The sequence below is a fragment of the Coenobita brevimanus genome, chromosome 59 (genome assembly GCF_032717465.1).
Source record: "Coenobita brevimanus isolate Jiangsu-jjx chromosome 59, ASM3271746v2, whole genome shotgun sequence".
Lineage (NCBI taxonomy): Eukaryota > Metazoa > Arthropoda > Malacostraca > Decapoda > Coenobitidae > Coenobita > Coenobita brevimanus.
Window position 1 is genome coordinate 24333026 of NC_137012.1, and position 27012 is coordinate 24360037.

At 40.5% G+C, this 27012-nt stretch overlaps 1 protein-coding gene across 1 annotated transcript in view; it reads right to left on the minus strand.

Annotated features, from left to right (window-relative positions):
* The window catches only part of LOC145402807 (methylmalonyl-CoA mutase, mitochondrial-like), a 78965-nt gene extending 52153 nt beyond the window's left edge, over positions 1 to 26812 (minus strand). Inside the window, exons 1-7 of the mRNA XM_080274707.1 lie at positions 26735 to 26812; positions 20581 to 20765; positions 17559 to 17753; positions 13779 to 13962; positions 10855 to 10989; positions 6322 to 6519; positions 1531 to 1662 (exon numbers count right to left, since the gene is read on the minus strand). Coding sequence (XP_080130833.1) covers positions 1531 to 1662; positions 6322 to 6519; positions 10855 to 10989; positions 13779 to 13962; positions 17559 to 17753; positions 20581 to 20765; positions 26735 to 26803 — 1098 coding nt within the window. The 5' untranslated portion in view covers positions 26804 to 26812. The remainder of the gene's footprint in view (positions 1 to 1530; positions 1663 to 6321; positions 6520 to 10854; positions 10990 to 13778; positions 13963 to 17558; positions 17754 to 20580; positions 20766 to 26734) is intronic.
* Between the last annotated feature and the right edge of the window lie 200 nt (positions 26813 to 27012).

The following is a 27012-nucleotide window of genomic DNA, read 5'->3' on the forward strand; positions in this document are numbered from 1 at the left end:
ACACTGCAAAAAACTGCATAAGAAGAGAGGTGATAAAGACGTAAGGAAATTCAGTTTCCCAAACAGAGCAATTGATCAATGGAATGCACTACCAAATGAAATAGTGTGTGCCAAAACAATTCACAAATTTAAGGATATGTACGATAAATATGGTCTAAGACACGGGACAATACGAGCTTGACTCATTCCTGTAAAGATACAATTAGGTAAGAACAATTAGGTAAGAACACACACACACACACACACACACACACACACACACACACACACACACACACACACACACACACACACACATCCCCTTGCTCAAGGGGGACAGTAACCACCCACTTTGTCAGTGAAACTTTTCGCAACCTGAGCGAGGCACAAACTCCTGTCTACTAGATGGCAAGCGAGAACGCTACCACTGAGCCAGCGAGCGTGTGTGTGTGTGTGTGTGTGTGTGTGTGTGTGTGTGTGCGTGTGTGTGTGTATTTTGGGCAGCCGAAACTACACATTCAAATCACACCAAAATTGGCACAAAAACCACAAAAAAATTGGCTGATGTGAAAAAACTTGGTCCCATCACGATTGAAAAACTTTTACTATATTTAATGAGCAATCACATTTTGACGAAAAAACGCTGCTCTTGGCACCCGGCATAGGCTCTCCGTAGAACTTTTTGCCCACAGGTACAACTAAAGTATTTCAGACTTGCATTCAGACAACTTGGTTTCCATTCCCGAAGCTGCAAATAACATGATCAATTGGTCAGCTGCAAAAAAATCCAAGTGACAAAGTTACACTAGAACAGCACATACACCCGAGAGCCCTCCGCAGGAGCAAGTGCAAGGGGCTCGAAGGGCCAACGAGCATTAGTACCTCCTATAGCACACGAAGAGGAAAGGAGGGATAATGTGGGGTTCCTTTATCCCCATGTCCATACTGTCAAAAACATTCAGGTGCTAAGGGCCATATTATTAAACAAAGATGAAGGCAAGATAAACCAATATTCCCCTACGGTAGTCAGCCCTTTGTCACAGCAAGGCAAGGAAAAGAGTTTGAAGGGTTCGTTCCAGGAAGGGTGCCACATTTTTGCATATCTCCACACAGTTAACAGGGGCAAGATGGTAGGCTCCACATCATCCTGTTATTTGGCTTTATGATTACCAGCCAGCACTGTAAATGGTTTCCTGGGTTACTGGAAACCAATAGGCCTGTCAATCAGTGTAGAGTCACCTGATGTGAAAGGAAGTGTAAAGTCACCTGATGTGGAAAGAAGTGTAAGCCACCTGATGTGGAAAGGACAGTGTAAAGCCACCTGAAGTGAAAAAAGGAGTAATAAATGACAGAAAGGATGGGAGAAATGGGAAGACAGGAGGACAGACATAGGAAAAGAATGATAAATATGAAGGGAAAAGTAGGCAGCAGTACATCAAGTGTGAATGATGGTCACCACCAATTACCACTTACAGAAAAAAGTAAAAATACCATTTTAAAAATAGTGCAAAAACTCCAGTCTATCACATTTACTTGCTATGCTGTATTTACCTGTTCAGTAAGTGACCAGCCAGAAGTTTGGCTGTGAGTTCTGAGCATGGTGGACTTCTTATTCTTTGGAGAGAAGTTGTTCTGAATCAAGTGAGCCCACAGCCGTCGAGCTGCCCTCATCTTGGCTATTTCCTGCAACAGATAAAGAATAAAATTATAATTCCCTTCATAACAGTTCTTTTTGGACTCTCTCATGTTGTTGCTGTTGATGTCACTCCAGGCTCAACCGAACATGAACCTGTAGGACAGCAGGGTAAAGATGCTCTTCCATAATTTAAATACTGTCTTGGAAAAGGATATCCAGATCAAAATGTTACTAATTAGTAGTGTGTGAACTGTACATATGATGAGAAATAGGGAGGTGAGTATGGAAGTTAAGAAGTCACTGCATGACAGTATTGTGATCCCTACCCTGATGTATGGAAGCGAGGCGTGGACCTTGCAAGAGGGGAACAAGTCAAGAGTGAGAGCAATGGAAATAAGTTACTTGAGAGGAGCATGTGGAGTGACATGGAGGGACAAGTTGACGAATGAAGAAGTGAAGGAACGTTGTGGGGTGGATGTGGATGTAGATGTGGTTGAGAAGATTGGGAGAAATACACTGAGGTGGTTTGGACATGAGGAGAGAATGGAGAATGAAAGACTGACTAAGAGGGTGTATGTAGGTGAGGTGGAGGGAGGGAAAGGGAGGGGTAGACCGAGGATGAGGTGGAGGGATGGAGTTGAGAGGTATATGAGGGAGGGGGGGGTGAGTTGGGGGGAGGGTAGTCAAATGGTGGGTGACAGAGCAACTTGGAGGCGTTTTGTCTGCGGCCACCCTCTGCGGGATTAGGGCGTCGGGCTATAGATAGATAGATAGATAGACAGTCTCTCTATTATCTGCACGTCCATTACCCAGATGCTGAGATCTGGCTGTTTGAAACCATCATTTGTACTTTTTCCATTTTATCCGGACAAACTGCATGTGTCTGGGTGGAAATTATGGATGAACATTTTCGCCCAGTCATGCAGGAATAGCCCAGTGGTGCTGCCCTGTCTGGCTGGGTAGTTCACCCAGTGTCCGCTAGAGACCCCCTCGGTCGTTCTCAGTTCTTGCACAGTAACAGTGTTATGAACAGCTCCTCTCAAACAGTTGTTCTGGTGGCACATGTGCTGGCTTTTGTGGTTGTCCCCTACCTGCTTCAGGTCTTGCTATTCCTTGCATGCCTCTTCCTAGGGTGTGTGATGATGGCCCCTCCACCACGGAAAAGGAAGAGGGTAGTGATGACTCTGGAGCAGCTGGAGATCCTGGGTAAGACTGATGCAGGATGGTCGAATTGTGAGTGTTGATGTTGATTTTACTCTAGTTTACTGTACTGTACCATGATTTTATTCTATTTTATCATTATTTTATTCCATTTTACCATTATGTTTTGTGTGTCAACCCCATTTTTCTTGTGTAGCAGTTTTCATTGTGCTTTTTTTCATGTCACATTTTTCTTGTGGAGCCATTTTTACATGTTTGTTTTTCATGTCACTGCAGGGTATGGTCCTGCAGTACTGATTCCCTGTCTGTGGTTGATGGGTCTGCTTGACTGTGGTAACTGCTTGGCTGTGGTTTATAGGTCTGCTTGACCAGATAGAGCAGTGTTAAACAACAGGAACATGTGTTGTATGATGTACTATAGTGGCCTTTTACATTGGCTTTCGAAGTTAGGTTATGTACAAAGGGGGGTCAGGAGAGAAGTCCATTATTCAGACGGAGCCATTACTCGGACATCCCTTTGGCACTATTATGTCGGATAATCAAGGGATTACTGCATACATATGCACATACTGTATGTATAGAGATAAATACATATATACACCTCTCCCCCACTATGCAACAGGGATATGTTCCATAAAAATTGGATGAATAACGAATTGGTCGAATTATGAACCTATTTTTCCCATAAGATTGTTAAGACATAAGGAGGTTAGGTTCCGGACCACCTTCGTTATTCAAAAAATATTCCATAAAGATGGAGAAAATACCAATATTTATCAATTTACATCTTTTATTTACTAAACAGAAGGACTGTTTTAAAATTATTTTATTTATAGCACAATAGTGGGGAAAAAAACAGTAGAGTTGTGGTCATAATCACCTATCCGAATGTACCCCGTGCCTCGGGCTGGCTCCTTTATGCAGGCCAGATCACAGTAGAGTAAGAGGGGCTGAGTGGGAGGGGCCAGAGGGAGAAGGGAAGGCGGGTGGGGGGATTAGCGATGGTGAGGGGAGGGGGGGAGGGAAGGGAAGGAGGGGAGGTAGGGGGGAGAATGAAATGCGAAGTGGTGGTCACATTATTTGTCTATTTTCTTTCATTCAGGGCATGATATACAGGAGTTAATATTCTGCAGATAATGCTGCATTACACCTTGTATAACGGAGTCAGATAACAAGCTTTATGATGATTTAAAGGGCTAGCTCATACGAGAAATATACCGACGTAACAGATCAAACATTAGTGCAGAGCCAAAAGTTTCCATCACGACATACTATTGCCTTGTCCACCAATTTGTAACTAGCTGTTTTTGTCAGAGGAACATATCATGTCAAGGTGATGAGAGGGTGTTGGGGTTGTTGGACAGCCATTCAGAGACAAAAGTTTCCATCACAACCTACTATTGCCTTGTCCACCAACTTGTAACTAGCTGTTTTTTGTCGGAGGAAAATATCATTCCAAGGTTATGAGAGGGTGTTGGGGTTGTTGGACAGCCATTCAAACCAATACAAGCACGGAGTCCAAGCAACAGATTATGAGATATATTGTTATTATATCCACCCATGTGCAGAGACATCAGATTTATTAACCTATTATGCATGATTATTTTAAATAGCCTTTTCAGATAGAGTTGACATGATGGTGACTGTATAGAGGGAGTGTATACTGAGTGGATGATCATATTTACTGTGGACACAGCCATGTCAAAGGTTCCATATGATATTTAATTCCAAAATTAATTACATGTAAGGGTAGAACACATTTCTTACACAAACACTTGGGAAGTCAAAGCCATCCAGACTCCCCGAAGTCAAAATACATGGACAGGCCTAAATACAAATATCTGGCTCCACACTAATGTTTGATCAGTCACGTCAGTCTAGTTCTCTCACGGGTCAGCCCTTGATATCACCACTTTAACCCTTCCATGCTGGACTATTTTTATTGCAGTCGTCACCTCAGTACGGGCAATTTCCTGGAAAATGCTGAAAATTGCTTGCTTTCAAACCTTAATATCTCGGAACGTATAGCACTTAGGCAAACAAATTAATGACCATTTTACTCAACAACTCTTCCTCTCGCAAATGAAACTATCCCCATGTCTATAGGTCATTGCACTGATGAGTAATGATTTAAGGAAGAGAACTAGGTTTCGGCACAAGAGCAAGACATGTTTGTGTGTCTGCCTGCAGCGTCGACTATGGCTTTGCTCTCGTGATAACTACTCCATGACTAGTTAAATTAGACACTGTTGCATCCAAGATATGCCTCATGGCACTATCACTGAGCCCTTTTCTAGTATCCTTGGAAAGAGGCCTGGCAGGGGTGAATGATGCTACTGGCTACAGGCGGCACAGACGGAATCAGACAAATAGGAGCCTGAAGAAGTCATTGTACACCTGGCAAAGGCATAGGACATAACGACTCTCACTTGTGTGCTGTGGGGGGACTCCTTCCCTACCCTTTGGTGCTGAGATGAAATGCCGACCAGTTCAAATGGTGGCAGGAAGACACTTGTGCAAACAGTTGCTACTTGGTGGTCCCGTGGAAGCCAGATTGTAACATGTATAGACATTACCCGGGAGACAGGGGTTAAAGTTTGTTATCTGACACTGCTATACTCTTCAAGTCACTCTCAATCTCCATCCTCCCCACATGGGGGGCCAAACTGTCTCGAGTATTTCTCTTAACCTTTCAATCACAGCAACATCAACAATGCCTTACCTTCCTCAATTGTCTGTCTGTCTCTCCAAGTAACTCTATATATTCCTCTTACATAACTCATTTCCACTGTTCTCACTCTTGACTTCTGTCTGTTTAAAAGGGTCCAAGCTTCACTTTCATACACTAAAGTAGGGATCACAGTACTGCTATGCAATCTCTTTTTCTTCCACCTTCACTTCCCTATTCCTTAACATCACTATCAATGAACCACCAACAGTTTTTCCTTGCTGTACCCTTTCATAAACTTCATCATCAACACCCCCATCCTTACTCAACACACTACCTAAATACTTAAAGGCACTTCATTCTCCATGTTGAAGGTTCTGGATAACAATGGTAACTATGTACAAGTATTTGAGTATAATCTTTTAAGTGAGACATTGGGCAAAGGAAGAAGAGGGTGAGGAGGGATGTTTCAAGGATTTTCCTACTGCCCTTAGGACTGCAACTGGCCAAAAATGTCTCCATGTGACCAAGGCTATAAAGATGGAGAAAAAGTTGGCAGGTCATGCATGAAAAGGTTGCAAAGTGAGGTTGAGAGGACTGACTCCTGTGGAAAACTAGGTACAGTAATGCATTTTATCATGGATGATTCCATTTCCCTAAATTTTGATAAATGACAAGAGAATGGATGTAGGTTTCAATTCAGTGGGCACTGATGAGTTTCCCTGCCATTTGTGCTTTCCTATAGCTATATGTTTCTGAACCCAGCATAACTTAATCATGATGAAAAATGCATAAGGGGGAAGATATTAATGTAGACTTTATAATCCTAATCGCTCAGGCCTTCTTCACAATAATTACACAACTTTCTCACACTTACCATGTAAAAATTCATGCCAACACCCCAGAAGAATGACAATCTGGGTGCAAAAGCATCAATATTGAGCCCTGCAGAAAGGCCTGTTCGGCAATACTCCAGGCCATCAGCAAGTGTGAAAGCCATCTCCAGGACTGCATTGGCACCAGCTTCTTGCATGTGATACCCACTGATGCTGATACTGTTAAACTTGGGCATATACTGGTGGAAAGAAATGATACTTTGTTAGGTTTGCCTTTCTACTCAACACACTACTATATCCAAGCTCTAGTAGACAGCCAAAACAACCACCAGTAGGGGTCACAGCAATTCCAACACTGACACTAAAAACAGTTATTACACCAATTCCAACTCTGACATCTAATTTAAAAGTTATTAAACCAATTCCAAAACCGACAACTAAAAACAGTTATTACATCAATTCCAATCCTGACACCAAATTAAAGTTATTACACCAACTCCGACACTGACAACTAAAAGCAGTTATACAGTACAGCATCTCAATTCATACAAACAATAGTTCATATACCATATCCAAATACAGTAAAATCCCACTAAGTCTGCTCCCTCTAACTTGGACCCTGCATTATTTGGACAAAAAAATCGGGGTGGACAAATTCGATGTAAATTGGACAAGTACAAGTTACATGAAACACCTGGAACATAACTCTGACAACCACACTCCCACCTCTCTGACTGGGCCTCAGTCTTTGTTTGGTCAGTGTGGCAGCAACATGGGTAACTCTACACTGAGTGACAAGCCTAATGGTTTCCTGTACATCTGGAAACCATTTACTATACTGGGTGGTAACCATATAACCAAATTATGGCGCCTGGTGGTTCAGTGGGTAATTATAGCACTCCAATCAGACTAAGACGATGAAGGTTTATATCCAAGGGGTGGTTGGGGTTACTGCTCATTATTGTCACTCAGGGATGAGTGAGGCTGGTCACTCTCATCTTAAATCTCAAGACCAAATTGCCTAGCCTCAGGCTTCTATGCTCCTCATGGGGCAACGTAGAATTGGATGATGGAAGGATGGATGGCAGCAACAAGTGAGCAGGCGTCAGTCTTCATCTGATTGGTGAGGCAGCAGTAAGTGTCCCACACCAACGCAAATTTTCTCATAATTTTATGTCCTCAAACTATATTTTCCCACCATACCGTATTACTCTATCATTTCCAATTATGCATCATTCTCACTGTCAATACCTAACATAATATTCTCAGTGCTTGTAGCCTGCTCCTGTGGAAAAAATATAATGTTTATGTAAATATGCAAGCTGGTGGTGCTGGCCTGTCTCCTTTGTTATATACTGTATGTAGCTAATCAGCTGCTTTCGGCTGCTCATTTCTATCCAACTTATGCATCTTACTATCACTTTTAAAAGCAACAAAATATTCTCGGTATCCGTAGCTTCTTCTGTGAAAAATAATAAAATGCTTACATAAATATGCACGCTGTTTGTGCCACCCTGGCTCCTTTGTGTTACATAGCTACGTGGCTAGTACCGGCTATCAGCTTTACTCATTTCATGCTACACATCTCATTCTCACTTTTAATAAGAAACAATATTTTCAGTGCCTGTAGCTGCTCCTGTGGAAAATAATAAAATGTTTATGTCAATATGCATGCTGGTAGTGCCTGGCCATCTCCACTGTGCAACATAACTTGTGTAGACAGTCTCTTGCTTTCACCTCTATTCATTTCCATCTGTCCGCCTCACTCTCACTTTAATGAATAACAATATTCTCAGTGTCTGTAGCTGAACAAGCATTTAATACAGATGAGACAGGCCTATGGTGGAATATGGTGGAATATATATGAAGGAAATACATTTTGGGGATGAAGTGCGTGATAGGGTACAGCAGGGAAGGAAGGTTGTTGGTTCACTGAAAGCAGTGATGAGAAATAGGGAGGTGAGTATGGAAGTTAAGAAGTCACTGCATGATAGTATTTTGATTCCTACCCTGACGTATGGAAGTGAGGCATGGACCTTGCAAGAGTGGAACAAGTCAAGAGTGAGAGTAGTGGAAATGAGCTACCTGAGAGGAGCATGTGGAGTGACATGGAGGGACAAGTTGACAAATGAAGAAGTGAAGGAACGTTGTGAGGTGGATGTGGATGTGGTTGAGAAGATTAGGAAAAATATACTGAGGTGGTTTGGACATGTGGAGAGAATGGAGAATGAAAGACTGACTAAGAGGGTGTATGTAGGTGAGGTGGAGGGAGGGAGAGGGAGGGGTAGACCGAGGATGAGGTGGAGGGAGGGAGAGGGAGAGGTAGACCGAGGATGAGGTGGAGGGATGGAGTTGAGAGGTATATGAGGGAGGGGGGGAGTGGGTTGGGGGGAGAGTAGTCAAATAGTGGGTGACAGAGCAACATAAAGGCGTTTTGTCTGCGGCCACCCTTTGCGGGATTAGGTCATCAGGCTATAGACAGATAGATAGATAGAAATACATTTTTAATCATAAATCATGCTAATATATTACAGGTTGTGCATGAATCATATAGCTAATGAATATACTGTATAAGGGTGACCACTGGAAAATTGGTACTGATGGCCATCATAGGAACATAACCCCGCTTGATAATGAGGGAGACCTGTAAAGGGTTGTATGGGGATTTTATCCCCTATACAGGGAGCTGTGGGTGAGGGATGGTACGACATTATCTGAAACTGCATTACCCAACAAGAGGTGGAAAGATGCAATGGGGCACAAGGGTCTGAATGCACATAAAACGTAAGTGATGATATCTAGCGCTGGTGGCACTACTGCCAAAGCAAAAGGAGATTGGCCATGTGTAGTTTGCCATGAGTGTGTGGGAAGTATTTCCATCTCATGCAGTATTTGTGATAAGTGGGTACATAAGAGATGTAGTAATAGTATTAACCTCTAAAGATCGATGTATGATGGTCATCAGTTTCAGGTCCTGTTACATAAAGTCATAATAATGATAACTGTAGACAGGCAGAATACAGTATATACTGTATATTTATCTTCCATGACTTTGTTACTGCTCATTTCTTCAACTTGTTTCATGCCTAGGCACATAATTCATGTTGATTTTAGTGATTTCTGTAAGGTTATTTGGCAAAAATATTGCATTTTCCAAAATTTTCCTATTATTGTTCTTAAGCAAGGGGTGACTTTTTTTCTTTCCTTTGATGGTCGCCAGCCGCCAGCGCAGTAACCATTCAACATAGAGTGACACATACATTTTCAGGTGTGTAAATTCAAGCTCTTAAAATCTATAAGACCAAAGTTTACTTTGGTGGAAGTTGAAAAATTGGACCTGAAATGCGGCTGGGGGGATAGTCAAGGTGTGAGTTTTGCAGTCTTTAGGGGTTAATGGTAGACTGCAAAATAATGTTGATTTCACATGTACGGTGTGTTTGGGAGAACAAGTTGAGATTGTAAGGCACGAAAAGATTGATCTTGCTGGTGAGCCTCTTGAGTGTGTGGAAGAGTTCTGTTTTTTGTGGGACATGTTATGTGCTGGAGGTGGGGCTGGAGCTAGCTCTGTGGCTAGGGTAAGGACTGGCTGGAGGAAGTTCTGGGGGCTGTCACCTCTCCTGATCCTAAGAAGGCTCTCCCTCCATGCTAAGGGACCTTTGTATGTGGCATGTGTTGGGAGTGTAATGCTGTATGGCAGTCAGACCAGGGAAGTGATGGAAGAGGATACTCGTAGGCTCAAATGTACAGAAATGATAATGATCAGATGGATGTGTAGTGTGTCCTTGAATGTGAAGCCTGGGGTGGGTTTAGGTTTATGACTCAAGCACTGAGGTGAAGGATGGGACAGGAATGTATTGGTATTGTGATGAGGAGGGTAAACAGAGATGGCTTAGGCATGTGGAAAGGATGAAGGATGCCAATTGGGAGCAGAAAGTGAGAAGTGTTAACATCGAGGGTAGCGTTGCAGACTGAAAAAGATCTGGGATGAGGTCACTGTGTGTGACCTCAGGAAGAAGGGACTGAACAGGGAGTTTGCCAGAGGTCGGGCAGTGCTGAGAGCCGCCATTAGGTGACCAAGGCTGACATACGCAAATGCAAGCACGTTGGAGTCATTGTATCATCACCATCATCATCATCAACATCCGGACCTCCTTTCCTACCCTAGGGCAGGGTGAGGAGTAGCATGTCCAGACAGCCTAAGTTTGCCCAATCCACTGGGTCACGCTTCCATTCACTCATCATTCATGCCCCTGGAATCCTGGCTCTGTCTGATACACCAAAAACATTCACCACATTCTGTAGCTTCACATAAACGTATCCGATAAAGTCTTTGCAATGAAATGATAAGAACAGGACCTTGGCTGAATTAAGATGGATAAATAAGTGATTACGGTATTTTAAAGTTATGCATATTATTGTATTTGACAAGGAAAAATAATCACTTCTTATGTGAAAAGTGCCTGACATGATTTCATTAGGCATTATAAAAATACTGCAGAAGAAAGAAAACAATTAATTTGTTTTACACATAAAACAAGTTCTGTTTACACCATTACCTGCTGTGCAATACTAACCTTAGCAGTGTAGCCAAAAATGTCACCAATAATCCTCATGGATGGCTCAGGAGGGTAAATGTATGTGTTCCGCACCATGAACTCTTTCAGAATGTCATTCTGAATAGTTCCAGAAAGAAGTTCTTGTTTTACGCCCTGTAAGATTACCATCAGTGAGTTGATACAGAACATATCTTACACAATGCATGAATAATATCAGACACAACTGAATTTTGCAATACAGCTTTAACTTTCGATTACTGACCTAAACCAACAGTATGTTAATTATTCTGAGTTGCTCTTTCTTTTATGCAACATATTCTAGTTCTCACATACTTTCGCCACTCACTGCCTTACTAAAAAATCTACACTTCCTCTATCACTTAAGAAAACATTCTGTTCATCATTTCCCTGATAGTCAGATAATGTTTCACTTTATCATTGTTCTTCCACACATCCTCTCCTACAGCACTTAGAAGATTTACTCGAGTAATTTTTGTGTTCACTCAAATCAATTTTACCTGTATAAAAATGAATTTCTTCCTTTCCATTAATAGAACTTGATATATTCAGCCTTGCTGACATGTTTCCCACAAATCCATCCATCATCCAATACTAGGTTGCCCCATGAGGAACGATGGAGCTCAGGATTAGGCAGGTTGGTCCTGACACTTAAGATGAGAGTGACCAACCCCACTCAGAGATGTCAGGACCAACTTGCCTAACCCTGGGCTCCTCCACTCCTCATGTTGGCAACAAAGAATTAGATGATGGATGGATGGATTTGTGGGAAACATGTCAGAAAGGCTGAATAAATGAAGTTGAACTACAAGAAAGGAAGAAATTCATTTGTATACAGGTAAAGCTGATTTGAGTGAACAAAAATAATTCACAGAACTCTCTCCTTTAAGTTTTACTATATATAAATATATATATATATATATATATATATATATATATATATATAAATAAATTATATATATATATATATATATATATATATATATATATATATTATATAAATACTGTACATACAGTATATACATATTATATAAATACATACAGTATATACACTACATCTACTGTATACAGTATACAGTAAACTCTCAATTATGCTGCCAGCGCTGCTGGCTCAGCTCTATTAACGCAATATCCGGTGAAATAATGCAATATCCAATGCCAAAATGGGACAGAACCAGCGGTTCTATGCAATATCCGGCATCGAGGTGTATCAACCAGTTTGTAAACGGTAGCCAACCAACACTGTGTTACTGTGTTTTATTATTCTATCTATCTATCTATTGCCAGACGCCTCAATCCCGTTTGGGGTGGTCACAAACAAATCGTCTCCACGTTGCCCTGTCCCTCGCCATTTCACTGCCCTGCTCCCAACTCACACCTCCCCTCTCTCATATACCTCTCCACCCCATCCCTCCATCTCATCCTCGGCCTCCCCCTCCCTCTTCCCCCCTCCACCTCATTCTCATACACTCTCTTCATCAGTCTCTCACCCTCCATCCTCTCCACATGGCCAAACCACCTCAGTGTGTTCCTCATAACACTTCCTATCACATCCACATCCACACCACAACGCTCCTTTATATCCTCATTCGTTAGCCTGTCTCTCCATGTGACTCCACAGGCTCCTCTTAAATAACTCATTTCCACAGCTCTCACTCTTGACTTGTGTCCTTCCAACAACATCCAAGCTTCACTTCCATACGTTATAGTTGGTATCACAATACTGTCATGTAGTAACTTTTTCACTTCCATGCTCACTTCCCTGTTTCTTATCACTGCTTTCAAAGAACCAGCAACCTTTCTTCCCTGCTGTACCCTTTCAAGCACTTCACCCTCCAAACCTCCATCCTTCCTCATCACACTACCCAAGCACTTAAACGTACTCACATTTTCCAATTCCTCACCATCCAACCTCGCTGTACATTCACTGACTTCACCTGATTGTATTTTATGCTTAATTTTCAACTTTTACTCATAGGAAAGTTTTTAGGATAGAAAGCTGAGATGGATAGTAACATAATATACAGCCCAGTGCCAAATATTAAGCTGTTGGGGGGTACTATGCAATATCTGGCACAGGGCTTGGCTTAACTATACTGGATAACTAAGAGTTTACTATTCATGTAAACTACAACCTGCTACCATTCTAGTTTTCAATGCCTTCCTCTCTTGTACCATCTTACATTCTAAGACACAACATAGCTATGGTACAATGTATAAGGTGATTTAAGTACAAGAGGAATATCTACAGGTGAATACTAGATAAGGCTGACTAGAATTTAATTATACTTTACTGTACTTTCTCTGGTCCCTTACCCTTTTAGTTCATTGACATATGTCTTAATCTATTCTTGTTACTCTCAAAGAACTATATTCAGTTTGGGATGAACTGGAAGGATAAATATGGCCTCCACTAAACACTACCAGTACATTACCAGGGGGTCCTCCTATCTATCGCCAGACATTTTACTCCCGGAAGGGGTGGCCACAAACAAATTGCCTCCATGTTGCCCTGTCATCTGCCATTTGACTGCCCTCCCTCCAACTCATACATCCCTCTGACATGTCTCTCCACTCCAGCCCTCTATCTCATCCTTGATTACACCCTGCTTCCTCTCCCCCTCCACTTCACTCACATACACTCCTCTAATAAGTTTCTCATTTCACTATCCTATCCACATGACTCTCCTTAGCCAAACATAACAGACTGAAAGTAATAGGATGCAACATCAGTTCAAAAAATGGGACGGGCCTGAAGGCACAGTTGCTTGCCTGTGGTTGATGGGTCTGCTCAATCACACAGACTGGGGTGGCACAACAAAAACAAAAACAACTGAACGACATCATCAAATTCAAGGAGTTAAGAGATACCAGATATAATATTACTGCATAATCTAATAAACAAAGAAATGTTTTCCTCTCACCTGTTCCTCAGCAGCCACAATAAACATTGCCATAGTTGGTATAACAGCCCCATTCATGGTCATGGACACTGACATCTTCTCCAGAGGTATGCCACTAAACAAAGTCTTCATGTCTTCCACTGTGTCTATAGCAACACCAGCCATCCCCACATCCCCATGTACCCTGGGGTTGTCGGAGTCATAACTGTGGATAAAGAACTCTGATGAATCTAAAAAGATATGAAATGATACTCTCTCATACCTAGTGAATTTGGAGTAAAGTGTAAAGTCAGGGACATATTTTGCAAATAAAGACTGATAAGACTCTAAACAGCTATGCAATATAAAGCATTTGTTCTAATACGACAGCAATATCTAACCCTATTCATTTCACTTGATAACCAAACATTGTCAGGTTGGAGGGTCATTTGACTAGTAACCATGGAGAGTCATTTCTACCTCATAACCGATGCTTGTTAAAGTTCATGCAACCATGACTTACTTCTTATTCAAGATATTTAAGTGGCCAAGATGATACGTGAAAACATACCAACTAGAATATAATGTTCTCTCATACCTGATAAATTTTAAGTAGCTACAGTGTCAAGACAGGGACATAAGTTCTCCTAAAATTCCACTGCATCTACTTCTCACTTACGACATGTCTATTACTCCTAACACACAGTGCGTCACCTATCAAAGATATCAAAGCCTCTCTCAGAATTGGGAAATTTGCCAGTAGACAGCAGTGAGACACAGAAGTCGTACAATATTTGATGTATTACTGTTCCTCACTCTATGCTAACCAAAGAATATTCCTGTTTTTTAAATATATATACTGGACACACATCTCTTACGGACGCCAAAGAATATTCCCCTACTTTTTAAAATATACTGTATACAAATTTCCTCAGTACATACTCATTATACTGCACTCAACAGTACATTCAAGACTAAACTACAATATTTCAAAGGATGTCCACATTACCAAACTGAATAGCTTCTTAATCATGGACTGCACAAAACAGTATACTAACAAGTAAACTGCAGAACTTCAAAGGATGCCCACATTTCCACACAGAACAGTTTCTTAACCGTGGACTGCACTCTACAGTACAATTAAGAGTAAACAACAATACTTCAAAGGATGTCCACATTTCCAGACAGAATAGTTTCTAAACCATGTAAGATGAAACATTCTAGGACTAACCATTTTTTTCCACCAAACTTTGCAGATAGTCAAACATCTCCTGGGTTCCAATGACTGTTCAAATACAGTGGAATCTTCTAAATCACAGTCTTATGAGATTGGGTACATGCCGTGATTTGAGAATTTTGCGATTTTGAAATAACTAATCTTATGGAAAAAATTACTTATGAGTCTGTCATTTTGGAAAAGCTGCCCCCCTTACCCCAAACCTACATCAAACTGGTCACCAGCGAACGCTAACAATCCTTCCTCAAAGAAGTTGTAGGCTTAGGAGGGTTACAATCAGCCATGGTAACACTGGGCAGGTGGAGGAACCACTGGGGGAAAAAGAAAAATCCTCTTGTACACCACACTGGAACCAAGCGCTGTCAACAGAGAGGAGACAATGCACAAGCACAAGCCGCACGGCGGGGCTCTCACACACACACCCTTCATGCTTGGTGTGGGGAGGGAAGCAATGCAATTGGCTTACAGTAAGCGCTATGCTTGAATATTTCTGGTTTAGTAATTAATAGAGACCCTATAGAAAGAGAGACTAAACAGTCAATATTTAAAGCTGCTCACTGATTGGTCGGCTGACTTGGTGCCATTCTTGAGCAAACGCCTCACAGCCTGGGTGCTGGCTGACTGCAGATTCGTCAAAAAATACAACCTATCACCTGCTGTGATACATGATTGGTTGATGAATAAAATAATACAGTACTTTAATTGTAGTAGATTTTGTTCATTTGAGCTACTGAAGATTTCAGTTTTAATCCTCACCTCTACATGTGTAATCATCAAGATAATCACCAAATTGTTATGTTGCCAAACGAAACTGCTGGTAGCCGCAAAATGGCAGGGGGATGCTGTGTTCATTTACTGGTGCTTTTTTTGCCTTTACTGATGGTCTGATTGTGCTGCATTTGGGTGCAATAACATTGATGGGCCTTCTATGCGACTTTTCCAACTCCCTTGTGATCTATTGAGAGGGAAATTACTGGATATTATTATTAAGGTGAAGAGAGCAAGCTGGTCTGCAGTGAGTGTCATCGGCTTTGCAAGGCAAGTTTCATGTACAGTATTTGGCCCGCATCCACATAGGGAGGTAAGCCTAAATAATATCCCGATGAAAACCACTTTACCACAATTATGGATATAAATAAGAATGACAATGTTTAAATTCAACCTAAACTCCATCAAACTTAAAAACCACAGGCAAAAAAAGTAAACACTGCTGGTGTTAATCGTTCTAGCAGCATCTGGCAACTTGTCCCAGATCTTTATGTTTCAAAATTTGCCTACTTGATACATAGAGGAAAATCTCATTTTCATACAGCTTTACTTATTAAGAAACCAGCATTTGTGCAAACATGGCATAACAGATGTTCCAAATCACATAAGAAAACCTTCACTTTTGAGGATGCAATCGAAATATCAGTAATTTCCACAAACCAATGATATTGCAAACTGTTGCCAAGTACTGTACCTGTATTATGAATTTGCTGTTTAGAAACATGCGATTTAGGAGATTCCACTGTATATGGAGAGACAGAGATACTGGAAACAGATATCCTACGCCATTAAAAATAATGCTGTAAATCAGCAAGCAAAAGCCGTCCAATACAGCATCAGTATTGAATGGGAAAAATTATCCAATAATCAGATTCGTACTGGATTCGGCTGAGTAACAATGAAAAATAAATAAATGTTTGCTTTACCTAATGATCCTAGACTCTTCTTAGGCTGCTAGCACTTTTTAAAATGTGAACTAAAGGCTGGGATGATGATTATTTTCCAAAAATATGGCTTATGGTTGACCAATATTATATACTTGATAGACACTGTAATTGCATTGAGGTGACTGACCATGATTGCCAGAAACTTTTTGTCAGGTTTTCCCAGTCTTCCGGCAGTTTCTGCTCTTTAGGCACCTGCTTGGTCCCGAAGATGCCAAATGAGAAGACTTTTACAGTACACAGAGAATGTAAGAACTAACTGATGTGGGCATTTCACATTTGTGTTGACACCATGTGTGCACCATTTATGTAAATATACCCAGACAACCACCACACTACCACATCACCAATACAGTTGGCCCAGCATACCTCACCATCTATGTAAATATACCCAGACAACCACCACACTTCCACATCACCAACAGCTACAGTTGGCCCAGCATAACTCACTCTCAACTCACTGCCTTTGGCTTGAGAGGTATTTGCTTCTTTTTTGTTCTCTGCTCTCCTCTGCCACTCATCTATTTATTATTCTGAACCTTTAATGGTTTTCAGTAAGACTGTTCTTTAAATGGCTGCAAGACAGTGTCAAAGTAACAACATTCTTCACACAATCAAGCTAAACAATGAATGGAATCTTAAATAAAAGGCCTATCGTTCTTCTGTCCGTATCAAATATGCCGATATCTACAGTAAAAACTGGTATCAGTTTGGTATCAGAAAAATGGCAAAAATTGTGAAATATATCAGTTTAGTGAATCATATCGGTTACAGCACTAAATAATAATCAGAGTTTAGCAAGGAAATATGATATGCCAAATAAAGAAAGGGTAGATCTTTTATGAAGCCAATAAAAACTGCATCCAAACCAACCCTCTATGTGTGGCAAGATCAAAGGCAACGGAGAGACCTTGCTGGCCAGCCTTGATGTTCTCCCGGTAGAATTTGTTGCTCTCCTCCACTGTACTGAAGCCTGCATACTGCCGGATGGTCCAAGGCCGGTTTGCATACATAGTGGGATATGGTCCACGAGTGAATGGGAAGCGTCCTGGTATCTCATGGTCAGTGCTAGAAAAAAATTCATACATAAATATACACCATAAAGTATAAGGTTGACTACTTCAAAGAATCTCTTACTGACAGTTAAATGTACATAATTTAGCTTTACATGATAATATAAATCAGAGATACAAAAGGCTAAACACTGTACATATACAGTATAAAGTATACTGTATATACAGCTAGTGCTCCCATAATGCACAATCCTATAATGCGAAATTCCCCAAACGAGGGAGGCACCATTTTATGTCCCAAAATCTCACTACACAGTAAAAAAATTGACATAACACAATTGGAGCACCTTTTATGCTTCATACACTTACTACATGAAAAACAAGAAGAAAAAAAAAACAACGCGGACTGCCAGATGACGACACATTTTCATCACATGTCTGCGTGGTGCGTTGTCACGCTCAACAAGCATTTCTTCTCCAGGCCACCCTCTCCCCGTGCTGTGACTATCCTCCTGCACTGTGTGACTTTTTCTTTCTTTCTTTTCTTTTCTTTTTTTTTCTCTTTCCCCCATCCCCCCACCTAACCCATCCCCACCATCCCACCAATGTCTGGCCCAAACATCGGAAGTCTTAGAAGCGAGAGCAGAAGGTGGATATCATTATAAGAAAAGCCAAGGGTAAGAGGAACTGCAACATAACCAAGTTCTACAAAGTTAACGAGTCCACTATTCGTATGATCCTGAACGCAGCTCGTTGTTATGATGGGTCTCGCATGGATAGCAGGCTATGAGTGGCAGACCTGGCTCTTGTTCTGATGGAGAGATTCTTTTGTACTGCAACAGGAAAGAGAGGGAGGGCATGCCAACAGACTCACTAATATTCGTAACCAGGCCCGTCATCTTTATGCTGTAGTTTGCTGCAAGCTATCTATACCAGAGATCAGTATGAGTCCTGCCCTGTCTTGGAACCTCACTCTCCTTCACCCCACCATACTCACATTTTACATTCAAGGTGAGGAATACTGCAGTGTTTGTATGTTATGAAATTGTTATTAGGCAGATAAGTTTCCTGAAAAAAAAAATATATATATATATATATATATATATATATATATATATATATATATATATATATATAATAAATCATGAAAATGATCCAAAACAGTGAACCTGGGGCTGGCTTGGGTCCCATGAAACCCTTTTACATGTAAACATATGTTCCCAAAACACATGAACCTATACAGCGATGCTCTCGGCACAATATTCTCGCATTAAAGGAATGCTGGCTTAAATATACACACACACACACACACACACATTTTACATATATATATATACAGTAGGCTCGTACAGTGCGCGAGAGATTGGGCGGTCCACGACCTTGCGCACTGGGAATTCGCGTACTGGGAATACATACTGTAATCTTACGGGAATAATTACATATGGGCGGTAACCCCTCATACCTGGACATTTTTTGGCCCTTAGAGACATAAAAAAGGTCAAAATTTTCAGACGTTGTACTACAGATATAGCTGCAATAACAAAAATATGGGCAGTCACCTTAACAACAGTAGACAACAGGCCTGACTGATTTAAACAACAAGAGTTCTGAGGCGCGGCAACGCACTTACAGTGCCCCCGCCACCACCCCGGCCGCACCACGCTTATTTAACAGTTGCCAATGTTGTATTATTCCAGGCTTTGACAAAGAAATTTACAGCTTGTTGAATGTTACATTTCTTCCAGAATGCAGCAACAGTCATTATGGTGGGGGTTGCAGGTATGCCAGGTGAAGCAGGTGAGTCAGGTGGGGCTGTGAAGGTGGAGAGGGAGGCAGCTGGTGAGTCACGTGGGGCAGTGGAGGACGACAGTGGGCGAGTCAGGGGAGGTGGTGAGGGGAGGATCCTCCCTCCTCCTTGCTACTGCTCACATTTTAGGCAATTTCCTTCATCTCTTCTTGCTTGTTTGTTTCATTCCTCATCTTGTTATGGACGTATTGGCAGTATAACAACTTGGTATTCACGAAATAAACATCATTATTGTAGAAACTGGGTATCTATTCTAACTTACTGTTATTGCTGAAAACATTATTATTGAAGTTGTTATTGGCGATATCTTATTGTAGACTCCTCTTGAGCACCTTCCCCATGAGCCTCTAGGTCACTATTGGCACGTTGTGTGTGTGGGGGGGGGGTTGCGTACTGATGGAAAATGGCGTTTTTAAGCCACTTCTTGCCCCTACCTCATGTTTTGTGGGGTAAACTCGCGCATTCAGGGTTTTTTGTTATGATTTTTGGTCACTCGCTCACAATGCGATTCGCGCACTGTGATGACGCGCACTGTGCGTGCATACTGTATATATATACTGTATATATATATACATATATATATACTGTATATATATATATATATATATATACTGTATATATATATATATATATATATAAATATATATATATATATATATATATATATATATATATATATATATATATATATATTTATATACGGTATATATCTTTAAGCAGAAATCATACTCATGATGATGGCGGTACTGACGAGACCACTAAGATGATGTACTGTACCTTCAGGTGACTCTTATGTGAATGATGAGCTAAATGTTTTTTTTACAGCCCAGGAAACTCTTTTACTAATTTGGATGGTTACAACACTGTATAACGAAATGGATGCATGATGCTCTAGTAAACAGTACTCCATCGAGGGATTATATCCAAAGGGTGGTTGGAATTTGTTGCTCATGTACCACTCAGGGATGAGCAACTGGTCACTAACCATAACATCTTTACTAACCAGACAGAGCCCCTGGTCCCTACGCTACTTCTGAAATGAGGAATCTGTAATATATACAGAAAATTTACTCACTCTTTAACATCATGGGAAGTGTAGAGGGGCTTAATGGTGATACCTTCAGGGGTGTGCCACAACAGTTTTTTTGCTGGATCACTCCCTCTCAATTGTTTCTTGGCCAGTTTCACCCATTCTGCATCTAGTCTTGGCTCAGTGTGACACAATCGGGTGGCACATGCACACCTTGCCACGCACCAAGTCTGTAGGAAAAACAAAAAGAAGAGGCAACACAATAACATACCGTAGCAGACAATTTTTTTTTTTTTTATATATAACAAAATGAACATAGGAAGCAAAAACAAATTAAATTAAAAAAAAAAAAATCTGTACACCAGGTGTCCTCAATTCATTAAAAAAAAATCTGCAAGTTCTAAAGTGAAGCAGTTCGGGGAATGAAGGAATTCTGATAAGACGTCCTGCAATATGACAGTGTGACAGATGAGCACTACCAGATACCCGTGTAGCACAAGGGAAGACAGAGGAAGGTGGCGCAATGGATGTAACTTCATATGAGCATTTGCCATATAAGTATCTGTAAAATAATGCAAGGGAGGCAACATTCCACCGGGTTATTAATCATTCTAACAACTTTGTTCTGAATTTTGTCCTGCTGTTTTAATGCAACCTCTCCACATCCACTCCACAAGGGTGAGCAACATTCAAGCTGAAAGTGTACACGACTCATGTAAATTATAGCTAACTGCTGTAAAATAATGCAAGGGAAGCAACATTCCACCTTACTATAGTAAGACTCGCGCACGTTTGCGGCTGTGGTGTGGCCCGCACCTGTGTACAGTGTTGCCACGTTTTCTATACCGTTATCTCTCTCTCTCTCTCTCTCTCTCTCTCCTGGCGGGAAATGTGAGCCACCCTGAGTACTTTTGATTCTTTTATAAGTTATTTATAATTGTGCTTTCATTTGTTAATTTGGTTTTGTTATATTTAGTGATGCCGACAATGCATTCAATGCATGCCCCTCTCCTGCCTCTCTCTCTCTCTCTCTCTCTCTCTCTCTGTAGGGAAGCTATCTGTCAAGGCCACTGACTGGGTGTGGAAGTGTTGCCGCTCGCGAGTGAATAGTTTTTTTTTTTTTTACTTCGGTATTGGCATATGCCTACTATTTTGTCCTACATATTAGCTTATGATTATAAATGTGATTATTCCTCGCCCTTAAAATTATGGTAAAAGCCAGTAAATGTGAGCATTTTTCCCAAGCAACACCTGTACAAGCTGTGCTTGGGTCTATGGAGGTATGTACTTTACCTTAGGCCAGACGGGGTGTGTCAGTGCTGCCACTCACAAGAATTATATGAATTATTTCTTTTACTTTGGATATTGGCATATTTCTTCTTTTTTCAGGCTCATTCTATTATATCCATAACTGTAATATTATTAACCACCCTAAAACTACGCTACAAAACATTAAAAGTGACTGCTATTTCTTTTAGCAACACTGTACAATATGTATGCCATGTTTCTGTGTTACTGTATAAATATTTTATGCATAATAGATTACTGTTGATTCATCCATCAAAATACACAAGTGTAAGTTTTATTCATCTGAATTTATCGAATTTGTGATGCCTTGTACATAAATAGCTTCCGTTTCACATCGCAAGTTGGGGAAACGTGGCACCATTGTACACAGGTGCGGGCCACACCACAGACGCAAACGGGCGCGAGGCCGACTATAGTAGGGGAGGTAGTTCATTTGTATCTTTTGTTTTTTTTAATGCAAGAAAGAAGGAACCAAAGGCCGGAGCCCACAAACCATTCCAAGAAAAAACAAAAACAATACAAAAGAGAGCCAAAATCAAGATCCTGGTTATTAATCATTCTAACAACTTTGTTCTGAATTTTGTCCTGTTGTTTTAGTGCAACCTCTCCACATCCACTCCACAAGGGTGAGCAACATTCAAGCTGAAAGTGTACACGACTCATGTAAATTATGGCTCACTGCTGTACAATAATGCAAGGGAAGCAACATTACACCTTACTAGTAGGGGAGGTAGTTCATTTGTATCTTTTTTTTTTTTTTCTTTTTTTTTTTTAAATGCAAAAAAGAAGGAACCAAAGACCGGAGCCCACAAACCGTTCCAAGAAAAAACAAAAACGATACAAAAGAGAGCCAAAATCAAGATCCGGGTTATTAATCGTTCTAACAACTTTGTTTTGAATTTTGTCCTGTTGTTTTAGTGCAACCTCTCCACATCCACTCCACAAGGGTGAGCAACATTCAAGCTGAAAGTGTACACGACTCAAGTAAATTATAGCTAACTGCTCGTCGCTAAAGAAGTTGAAGTTATGAATTCTGTTCAATAATCCAAGTTTTTTGAAGTGGTTTTAGCAAGTAATCGAATGTGAGAGGTCCAATTGAGGGTACTGTTCAGCTAAACATCAAGAATTTCTCTAATTTTAGGGATACAAATATTGACTGCACTGAAGGTAATACCTGTAGAGGAATCATGCAATATCAGTCTTTTAGTACACTGGATCTACTTGGTTTTCCTAGCATTAAATGAAACAATGCTGTTTTGTCTCAATTCAAAGATCTCAAATAAGTCTTGATTTGTGGAGATTGCTCTGTCAAATTGGAAGTTTAAGATATCTAACTCTGTGAATGGGTGGTTAAGTGTAAATAAGCTGTAAAGCACTAATTCATCTGCATTGACTGAATGGGACTATGGGTGACAGACAGATCATCAATATGAATGAGGAACAGGGTTGGAGCTAGGACTAATCATAGTGGCACACTGGACCTAACCGACTGAAAACTGCAATACACAGTACTTCATCTACCTTTACTATTATCTTTTCGCTGCTCAGATACAAGATCTGTGGGGAAAAAGATGATAGGTTGTAGCATGGGAGTTTGGATAACAGGGAACAGTGCAAAATGCTGTCAAAAGCAAAAAAATATCAAGGGCTCCTGCATGGGTTTCTTCAACTATATCATTTGACTGATGGATATGATGATTAATGAGACTAAGTAAATCAACTGTGGATCTTTCATAGCAACATAAATACTGCCTGTCACAAAGTTGTTGGATTCAAGATGTTTAACAATGTGTTTAATAATGACAATCTTAAATACTTTACCAAGAGAAGATGTAATGCCTATGGGTCTGTAATCAATCATGTACAGTATATTCCAAACAGCTACAATGTTATCATCATACAGCAAATGGCTCACAGCAAGAACAGCAATAAAATATGAGTGGAGCCTGTGTGTGGCAGATCCAGGTGCTAGCAGGTTGCTAACAACAGGCAGATGATATACTTTTCCTTCTGTTTATGACACCCAAGCTTTTGAATGAAATGTGTCCAGGTCTCAAAATAAATGAATCTTTGAACTGTCTTTCCTTTGTTCTGCTGTTCTTGGAAAGGTAAACCTTGCATGGTCTTCCCCTCAGGTTCTTATTTTGGTGCAAACACACACACACACACACACACACACACACACACACACACACACACACACACATCTGTCTATCTATCTATCTATTGCCAGACGCCATTATCCCATAAGAGGTGGCCATTTGACTCGGAGTTATTTGTTTTACAGGGAGGGGCACTAACCCTCCACCAACCCACTTGTTGACACGTAGGGAGCACGAATGGTTTGGTTATATGGTTACCACCCAGCGTTGTAAATGGTTTCTTGGCTTATAGGAAACCATTTGGCTTTTCACTCAATGTAAAGCCACCTGTAATGAAAAGAAAAGCAATAAGAAGTGACAGGAAAGATGGGAGAAATAGGAAGAAAGGAGGGCAGGCACAGAAAAAGAATGATAAAGGCTAAGGAAGAAGTAAGCAGCACTACATGAAGTGAGTGGATGATGGTCGCCACCACCTACCACTACACACACATATACTGTACTTTAATCAGATAACAGGGCGACGTGGTGCCTGTTATGGTGCCCCTGCTAACTTGTTGGAGAGACATGTGCTACAACAATCCAGGAACCAAACCTCCACACTCTTCCCCATGTCTCACTGTTGCGAGGCACTGTCAACAGGGAACATCAGTTCACTGCACAGGACAGCTCTGCAGGGGCAGTTACTTGCCTGCACTAGATAGGTCTGCTCGGTCAGACACCAACAACAAAAACAAACCACTCTCCAACTCCCCATTCAATGCCACTCTTGTCTAGATGTCAGACTAATCCAGATTTTTAAGAGCTACTCAGATTCAGGGTATCTTCAGTAGTTCCAGAGGTTTTGATTACATAATCATATTTTGTGAACAGAACTTACATGACATGGTTAAACACACCCAGGGGCACCTATAAGACAAGAAAGTCAGGCAACAATTCGTGATGGTAAATGAGATTGTAAATTACATGTATGTGCATGGGAGCTCTCTTAAATTTTCACAGTACCGTAATCTTTAAGGATGGTAGGACCACCTTATTTTGGAGTTTTCTTGTTTTTTCCTTACCTTAGCTCGTCATGGGATTCTCTGAGTTTTCTCCCAGTGCACTTTCAAGTTCTGATTTTTATTTCTTTTGAAAGTAGTAAAAAGCATTTAAAAAGTGGTGTTTGTTCACAATCCTTACAGCACTGAAGACTGACGGATGCCATCTTCTGGTGCATCAAGACAGATGGATGCCATCTTTGAATAAAACTATTAAACTACCCTTATCAGTGCCTATTTATCCAAACTTAAATATTTGTGACAACCTACCTTTACCACAACCTAACAAAACCTATTTTGTGCTAACATAACCAAAATTATCCTAACCTATCCCATCAGTAATCATATTTCCCTTGCTTACAGAAGGACCCTATTCATACCTGAAAATGCGTTTCTGTACTGGTATTCACAGAATGATACTAACAGTACTCAGAGTCTGTGAGTACACCTTTACAGTAACTGAATTCAAAGGTATTTTATTTTTATTTATTTTTTTTTCTTTTTTAGTGATGATGCTGTCTCCTTAAAAAAAATTACCATTTTCACCTCTAAATTAACCATACTATAAAATCCTTAGTATTTTTTAGTAGTTGCCCATAATCACTTTCATTGTGGTTTGTTCATTACTGGGCTGGCATGCCGACTGCTCATCTATACATTATTGTCTTGACATTAGAGCCTGACTGCTGAAACTTGGGGTTGGCACATGTTTACGGCACCTGCTCACAAACAAGATGTCCAATGATCCTGACCTCACACAACAGTCCCAAGATTCTGTTATACAGTACGGTACTGTACTTGTTCCTATCACAAGTCTATGTTAGGTTAAGTGTGGTCTGGGTATATTAGTGTCACGATGTTAAATTTCACTTTTATTTTTTTTCCCTTTACTCTACCATCTATTTTTCTCTTGATTTCTATTTTTCTTATGGATTTTCATGCCTTTTGAATGTTTTTGCCACTCATTTTTATTGGGAATGCCCAATTTTGTAATTTTCTCCCATCCTCCTACCACCATCATGGCAAAATAGGGTATTTCTGACAATAACTGAGCATCAAAAAATCAAAGCAACAAAAACCAGGTACCTGACTGGGTGGAGCTACACCACCCACATGCCCCCCATGACTTTAACCACTCAGACCACCAGTCTCATGGACTTTCCATGCGCTGACCATCTTGAACCTAAAGTAATTTTTTAGGATGAACACAACACACCCAGAAAGGTGCACTTTCAATAGAAATCCCTTATAAAGACGACCCTCTAATCTGATGAGAAAATGTAATACAATACAGTCAAAGTTTTGTACCACTGGGGTTGCTGGGAAAAAAAAAAAAAAAAAAGGTACTCCCTTCCCTGAACTGGTCATTACGATAGGGAAGATGATGCCACATAAAAATTACTATGTATGTGACGAAAATCAGTATCAAAATTGACTGTCACACCAGAATCCATCTGAAAATCTTGGGTTTAATGTCTAAAACCATTAGCCTATGGGCAATTTGTACAAAATTTACTAAATCCTTGCATGATTTCTCTTTATCTGGTACAACATTAGCTTACGATCTTCCCGAAATCTTTAATTCTCAATTCCTATCGCTAGGCCAATAAAGTACCTTAAAATATAATAATCGGTCGTCTCTTTTTGGGGATAATATTATCTGATTATAACTGAATAAGTCTATTAAAACTTTTATATAATTACACACTACTTAAAACGCTAATATCCCCATTATGAGACGTCATCACTCACCTTCAGTAAATACCGATTTGCTATAGACATCGTCGTAATTTGATAACTATTACGAAAAAGCCTAAGCATCAGCTGGTGGTGACGTCACAGCTATGGCTACACACTTTTGTAACTTGTGCAAGTCAATATTGATGAAAATGCCTCGTTAACCTACTAAATGTCATGATATTCAACGTCCTAAAGCAATATGTGGTATACCTTGGTGTATCAGTGGTTCAGTTGCTAGTCGGGAGTTAATTCTTTATGATCTTTTACATAAACGTATGATCGAACCGACC